Source organism: Charadrius vociferus, unplaced genomic scaffold, assembly GCF_000708025.1.
Source record: "Charadrius vociferus isolate BGI_N301 unplaced genomic scaffold, ASM70802v2 scaffold104, whole genome shotgun sequence".
NCBI classification, from domain to species: Eukaryota; Metazoa; Chordata; class Aves; order Charadriiformes; family Charadriidae; genus Charadrius; species Charadrius vociferus.
The window spans coordinates 1,314,031-1,322,263 of NW_009648255.1; the positions used below are offsets into that span (position 1 = coordinate 1,314,031).

Sequence of the window (8,233 nt, forward strand, 5' to 3'; positions counted from 1 at the left end):
TGTTCAACACAGTAATTTCCATTTGCGCTCATTATCACTGGTTTGGTCAGTTGTTTTAATCTCGTAGCAAAAATGCAAAGCCCCTTCCCTTAAATGTTTATCCCAAGTTTGTGTGTAATTGCTCGGGTAGGAAGCCATGTGCATAATTTACTACCTCCTTTGGGTTTTTTGGGGGGCAGTATAAGATGGAAATTTTTAAAATAAATTGTATATATATTTTAGTATAAGATACTCCGTTATGTCAATCATTTAAATCAGCCTGGCTTATTTTTTCCACAGCTTTGACTCAGGTAGAGATCACCAGAACTTACACAGCAAAGCAGTCGGACGAACTGTCTCTTCAAGTTGCTGATGTTGTTTTAGTTTATCAAAAAGTAAATGATGGTGAGTGAGAATTTTGCTGTTAGTAACCATCTGTCACCGCTGCAGGTGGATCCAGCTAGAAGAATTTGTTTCCTAATAGCATTGGCCATACAATGAATAAAGGTTTAGCTTCCAAGAAAAACTCGAGCATTTGGGTTCGGGTTTCTAAAGGACAACCTCTGTTTAGGGAACAGATGTTCAAAGTAACCCATTACCTATCATAATTTATATGGATAAATAGCTGCAGAAAGCATGTGCTGGTTGGTTTTGAGACGTGAAATGTCCACAAATAAGAAACGGAATTCTACCTAAAAACATGGAGCTCAGAGATGTTAGTGAGTGAGCACCAGGTTTGTCTGAGTAAGAGAAACATCCACATTATTAGTCATGTCATAGTGTGCTTCACTGCCCATTAAATGTCCGCATCTAGCGCAGCGGTTTTGCCTGTTCTCCATAGCATCAAGTACCCTGAGATCAAAACAATTATTGCCTGGATGTGCCAGTGATTCTACCGCTATCTCATGATGTGCCGACTCAGCGATGCTTGAAGCTGGCCACGCTTCAAGTACTAAATCCTGACTTAATGATGTTAGTCAGTATTACGTATGAAACCAAACATCCCATCAGTTGTGCTGCTTTGCTTTCTTTAGATTGCGGTTACATTCTTTATATAATCTCAAACAATATATTTGAATTACAATATAGAAAGTATTGTAAAAGTATGTATTGTACTTGTTTCATATATTTATTTTTACATACTATTTTATTCCTAGTCTGCCTATATAAAAAAAAAACCTGCCAAACCTATCTTAATCTTGTAGTTTATTTATTTAAGTTACTCCTTCAGGCAGCTCAGACTTTTTCTCCTTCTATTGCTGCACTGGTGAAAGGATTTCTGAAAGCAACAAAGAGGTACCAAATTCTGCAAAGTTTATTAACTACAAGATGTATGTGATGATTGTGTCAGCTGTGTCTTTTTAAGTGCAACACACTCAGTTCTGACAAAGTATCTTTAACATTACTTGGAAAGGTTTGTTACTCCTTGTCTGTTCACCCTTGCAGGTTGGTATGAAGGCGAACGATTGCGGGATGGCGAAAGAGGTTGGTTTCCCATGGAGTGTGCTAAAGAAATCACGTGTCGTGCCACAATTGACAAGAACATGGAGCGGATGGGACGCTTACTTGGACTTGAAACCAATGTGTAGACTGTTTTTGCTTCGTCATGCTATTGTACAGGATTTGCACTAACTGCTGTCAGCGGGGACACGGTGGCATGCCCTACAGCTCTCCTGTGGAAGGCGTGGGTCACCAATGCGAAAGATTTAGTAACGGAGCACTGATGTTTCAGACACTCATCCCTTTTTGCTTTGTGTTTTGAGAGCTCTGAACTGAAATCTGGCTCAACCAGTAGCAGGTTTCAACTAGAAGTAGTTTCTTGGGCACTGGAGATCAGCCATGCACCTCCTTGACTCAAATTTCAATTTCAACTTTAGTTCCTCCGTCCTTGCCTCGTCACATGTTCTTTATCTATCTGTTTTTGAGCATCTTGACATTCTTTTAGAAGCAGAACTCTGTGGAGCAGTCTGTGTAGGAAACTGAACACCAGACACTCACCCAATCTATTGAGCTGGAGGTGAAGAGCAATACTGAGAGTTTCCTGCTCAGAAACTGCTGTGTTACATACACAGTGCCAGAGACTCTGTTCATGGGATGCTTCCCAGCTGTATCAAAATCCATGTGTAACCTGAACTAGAATAACCAACCCTATAATTCATACAGGACTACCTCTCCAGCACAAATCCAGGGAAGTTCTGGGCTTTGTAAGAAGTGATTGGACCTCTAATTGATGTTAGCAAAGCTGATGCAAGCTCCAGGGAAGAATCCAGAGAAATGCCTCCAGTGGTGATGGTCCATAGTACGGTGTGTTACTCCTTCAGGCAGCTCAGACTTTTTCTCCTTCTATTGCTGCACTGGTGAAAGGATTTCTGAAAGCAACAAAGAGGTACCAAATTCTGCAAAGTGTATAATGTTAATTATCTGGTTCTCAGATCCATTTTAGCACAAGTATTTTAAAGGAGTATAATGGCTGGAAATGGGTCCATTTCGTTTCTGTTTTCCCCATGTATTTAACGAGGTCTTCATATTAAGTTACTGCTTCAGAGCAAGGGTTGTGGTGGGGACTACAGAAAACAGGAAATACTTTGTTCTGGGTTTGGGAGGGGGGGGGGGGGGGGGTTTGGGTTTTTTTGGTTTTAGTCTTTCTGATCTTCTGTACTTTAGGAGATTGATTTTTTCCTTCTGTGGAGGCAAAAAGTTCAACTGAACTTCAGTTTACCGGCATCCTTAGCATTTGTTAGCATCATGTTGAACCCACAGGCAAAAGAAGAGCGAGGCATAAGATCTGTAGAGTTTTGTTAAGGTGCCAGGTCTTCTCATCTCTGTTGTATAAAGAAATTGTAAGACCACTACTGAGGAAAGACATGGAAGTAGATAGCTCAGCACCTTGACTAAAGAGGTATTTGTTATCTTTCCCTTCCCCTACTGCAGGGTGACGTGATGGCATGGGATGCTTCAGGCAAGAGGTAAGGAGGGAGGGAGAGTAAGGGATAAAAGAGGACTTAGCCGTTGCTTTCAGAGGAGCTCACATTGGTGCTGCTTCACACACGCTTCTCTGCTTCAGAGAAGACTTCTCACAATTGCACTACACACAACACCTGCTACATTTTTGCATCTGCAGTTTAGCTTTGGCATTTCACAGAAAAAATCAACCACTTAATGTTGTGTGAACAAAATGCACTCAAAAATGAAGTAAATTTCAGTGCATCTTTTCTGTATATAGGTGTGACAGTTTGTATTATAAAAATCTTCACCTTTTTAAGGACCAGCTGCTAACTCAGCAGAGTAGAATATATGTTAAATAAAAAGGAGGGAAAAACTTGTAGTACAAAGGTTTTCTGCTTGTTGCATTCCCTGTCTTTTTTAAAGGGGGTGATGTTGTTTTATATACTGTAATATGTTGATTCAGTTTGTGAATTAAGTGGATGTTTATAAAGATGTATCTTTGTAACAATTTAAAATATATTAGGAAGGCAATAAGTAATACTTACTTACCTTGAAAGTCTGACAGTGGTTATACAGCCTTGTAAATTAATTTAAGTGGACTGATAAAACATTAATGAGAGAAACTGTAAATTGAACAGACTTATTTAACATAGTAAAAATACTGCTAATGTTTTAACAAGTTTTATTGCACACAGGCAGATGTTTAACACAACTGAATGTATAAATCCAGACATTAAGTTTATTCAGATTTTTTAATACATTGTATATATTTTTCATACCTAGTTTTTCCAAAAATGCTGTAATGTTTTTTAAAGACTTTTTAATTTTTCCTATTGTTGGACACACTTCTTGAGGAATTAAAGAATTCTGTGATTTTACAGGACAACAATCAATAAAATACTTTTAAATCCTTACTAAAAAAAGCTTCAATTTTTCTTTAAGAAATACTGTTAAACTGCAAGTTGTTAATGTCATTCTTGTCAAAGAAATTAAATCTGTTCTGTAACCTGGTGCTGTTCATCTTTACAGAACTGAAATGTTAAAAAGCCACATCATGTGTCCTACTTCATCTGTCACAGATCCAATTTACATGCATGCCCATGAAGTTGGAGCAATGGTATAAAACCCAGACCTCCGAGAGCCTCTCGTGTCTCTGAGACTGTATTAGGAGAGGGAGGTAGGAAAACAGTCAAGAATAGGAGGTTCGTCAGTTAGCTTTGCTTTCTGTTGTGGAGTTGGAAGAGACCTACAACAATCATCTAGTCCAACCACTTCAGGGCTAACCCAGTGTTAAATCATATTATTAAGGGCCTTCTCCAAGCGCCTCTTAAACACGGGCAGGCTTGGGGCATCGACCACCTCCCCAGGAAGCCCGTTCCAGGGCTTGACCACCCTCTCAGTACAGAAATGCTTCCTACTGGCCAGTCTAGACCTCCCCTGGTGCGGCTCTGTGCAGTTCCCACGAATCCTATCACTGGATCCCAGGGAGAAGCACTCGGCACCTCCCTCTCCACATCCCTTCCTTGGGAAGCTGCAGAGAGGAACAAGGCTGCCCCTCAGCTGCCTTCTTTCCAAACCAGACAAACCCAGGGTCTGCAGCTGCTCCTCCGAGCACATGCCTTCCAGCCCCCTCATCAGCTTTGGTGCCCTCTATGAGCCTGTAAGAATCTGGCCCTGGGATCCAATACACTTCGCACGCCTGACTTACAGAAGTGACTGCACAGAAAAGAATGCCAAGTTAATCAAGAGAGAGGGATGAAACAAGGCCCTGCTGTAGAGCACCGGGGAAGTGGAAATGTTGGATCCAGGGCCTGTGCTAAAGATGGCTGCATTACTTTTTATTAAACAGTTACAATAAGTTCTGGAAGACTCTGTATTGCAATTATTTATAACACATAACTTATCTGGGGGGGTGTATACAAAGGAAGAAAGATGCTTGCTTGTACTAGTGCTTACCCGTTGGGGCAGGGGGAGCCTGAGAGCTGTCCTCTCCTGCTGACCACAACAGGGGTCTGGGAACCTTCTCAGGAGTGGTGACAACCTCACTCTTAGCTTAGGAGCTGTTACCACCTCACTGGTGCAGGTGTGGCAGCTACAAATTCATTCCACCCATTTGTTTGCCCCCACCTGCACAATGCCTGAACAAAGGATCAAAATAATAATTAAAAAAAAAAAAAAAAAAAAGCTGCCTTTTGGTGAGCTGCTGAAGCAGCAATTCCTGAAGAGCAGTGAGTTTTCCAGGGAAGCAGCTGATGCCATCAGCATTTCTAATCTACACAGCTCCAGTCTGCACTACATTATTGCCCCACACACAGAAGTAAGACTCTGCACTGTGTTCTGTTTAGTGTAGCACAGGCATGTGCCTGCAAAAAGCATCTAGCAAACAGGTACAACACTGATAACTGCTATAACCTCTTAAAAATCTTTGACTTTCACTCTAGTCTAAATTTCCTCATTGGACAATAAGGTTTTAGAAATTTAAGACTACAGGACCAGCAATTTATCTAAAAATTTGTATAAGGAAGTTTTCAAAAGCTAAGGGTTTTTTTTCTGCTGTAGGTTTGTGTAGGTTTTTTTCCCCTTCTAGCAACTCCACAATATTTTCATTAGCAAAAAAAAAAAAAAAAAAAAGTCATCTTATAACTCTGAATTGCTCTAAGATGAGCACTTCCATTGCAAAGGGAATAATTTAAAAAACTCATTTATTAGTTTCACTAACCAATGTGCACATGTGCATGCAGGCACGCGCACACACACACACACTCTCTCTCTGTCCTGTCCAAGGAGGAGGACATGACACTAGTATCTCCTTTTTAATTAAACAGCTCAACAGTGACAGAATACTGTTGGAATTTTGTTACTGCAAAATTAACTTTCATTTTTGCAGAGCCTGGAATTTGTACCCCTTCCATACATGACTTCTCCAATCAGGTTTGGAGCAAGTCAACCAAAAATAAAGGCTCTCAGTTCCCTGAATCAAAGTTTCACTTTACATGATGCAATTAAATATGTACCATGTAAAGTGGGCAGAAACCACGCGAAGCCTAGCGATTAGGTGCCTGCATGGATGAGAACGACATCTCAGGTTTACACATTCCCCACACTGAAGCCAAGACCAAACAGAACATCAGCACTGCCAGGGGAAGGAACCCGCTTGGCCCTGGTGAGCCCAGGTGCCCACATCAGGTCTGTGGACTGCTGGAGGCCATCAACCACCCCTTCAAGCAACAAGCACCCACCTGACATCAACCTCTCTCAGCAGTTCCAAATACTCATACGACACAACTAACGAACAATTAGTATCTTTTCTGCATCTTTGTATCATCCCTGCAACACAATAAATAGAACATTTTTATCTGCTGATCTTTAAAAGTAATGCTATAATCATAGAAGGGGTTTGGGTTGGAAGGGACCTTAAAGCCCCCCCCCAGTGCCACCCCCTGCCCTGGGCAGGGCCACCTCCCCCCAGCCCAGGTTGCTCCAAGCCCCGTCCAACCTGGCCTTGAACACCTCCAGGGATGGGGCAGCCACAGCTTCTCGGGGCAACCTGCCCCAGGGGATCACCGCCCCCACAGGAATGCGGTACTGTTTTTAACTTTCACACCAAAGAATAAATTTGTTCGCCTTTATACAAAGCTAATTTGCTGAAAATAAAAAGGCAAAAGTAGGACCACTTTAGTGAACCTAAACAACATCATGAAATGCAGTCTTTGCGCAGCATCATATTTACATGCACATATCTTAAATTCTGTATATATAGAATATAGTCACTCAAACTCCCCCCCCCCCCGGTATTGTTTCTGAAGTAACACACTTGGTCAAACCAAGTGGACAGAACAAGTGTTAGAAACAAACCTAGAGTAAATTGATGCCAAGAGTGAGGAAAATCGAGGTCTTGTTTCCCCGGGAATTACACTGAGCTAGTGGTGCTCTTTGCTCTACTGAAGTTTGCAAACGATTTTCAACAGCTGTATCATAACAACTACACCATTTAGGCAAACTGGAGATAACACGAAGATCAGGAAGAATTAATTACCATCACTGAATCCATTTCATTCCACAACCTGGAGTTCCAGAAGATGCTAGAAAGTTAACACACAGGCAGAAACAGCCTTCATTAAGTGCACTATGAACTGGGAAGGGAAACATTCATGGTCTCTGGATAGCCATATGGAAAAGAAAGTTAAAAACCTTACACCAGCATTACCTCATAGAATGCTTAATAACCTGATGTTCCAGTTTAACCCTGGTATCCAGCTAAACCCCACGCAGCCACTCGCTCATTCCCCCCACTGCAGTGTGATAGGGAAGAGAACCGGAAGGGTAAAGTGAGAAAACTCATGTGTTGAGTTTAACAGGTAAAGCGAAACAGTTAACGGTTTAACAAGTAAAGCAAAAGCTGTGGGCGCAAGCAAAGCAAAACAAGGAATTAATTCACTACCTCCCATCAGCATGCAGGTGTTCAGCCATCTCCAGGAAAGCAGAGCTTCATCACACATAATGATTACTTGAGAAGGCAAACACCATCTCTCCCCTTTCTCCTTTGTCCCCCAGCTTTTATTCCTGAGCAACATGGCGACACGGCTGGCGCGGGATATGCCTTTGGTGAGTCAGGGTGAGCTGTCCCGGCTGTGTCCCCGCACAGCTCCCTGTGCCCCCTCGCTGGTGGGGCGGTGTGAGAAACAAAACCAAACTCAATGCGGCACCAAACATCCCTGTGCTATCAATCAACAGCGTTTTCATCACAAACCCAAAACACAGCACCATACACACTGCTGTGAGGAAAATTAGCTCTATCCCAGCCAAAACCAGTATACCGGATACTGGGAAAAGGCTGATTTTCAGACTGAAGAAGAGAGAGGTGTCCAATACTTTCCTGCTTAAAGAAGTATGTTAAGCTACACACTTTAAGCACAGTTGGAAAAGTATAACTAATGCCGTTATTTACACATTAGTCATGTTACTTTGTAAGTAAAGATCTGACCATATCAAGCCGTGACCATCTGAGTGCAGATTTCTTCTCGTGGTGGCCCTGACACCACAGCCATGATCTGGGGGATGTCAAGAGAACTGCCCTGTCTTTGCTCAACCAACACCGCTATTCTTACCCAGGCTCTGCTATCCCTACCATTTCTTTTTGCCCTTTCCATTGTTAGGTAGGTATTTAGGCATCACTGCTTTTAAGTACCACAAAAATCAAGAACTGGAACCACCTGCCAGTCTTGATTTCTTTCCACCACTTTTAATCCACCCCTGCCAGTAACAGCACTACTGCCCATTCTTCCTCAAAAACCTACAGATTTGTGAT

General features: G+C 42.0%; 1 protein-coding gene across 1 annotated transcript in view; it reads left to right on the plus strand.

Annotated features, from left to right (window-relative positions):
• Nucleotides 1–1,568, plus strand: part of ARHGEF26 (Rho guanine nucleotide exchange factor (GEF) 26) — a 200,452-nt gene extending 198,884 nt beyond the window's left edge. Inside the window, exons 14-15 of the mRNA XM_009884477.1 lie at nt 280–384; nt 1,426–1,568. Of these exons, the coding sequence (XP_009882779.1) occupies nt 280–384; nt 1,426–1,568 (248 nt within the window). The remainder of the gene's footprint in view (nt 1–279; nt 385–1,425) is intronic.
• The last annotated feature ends 6,665 nt before the right edge of the window (nt 1,569–8,233 follow it).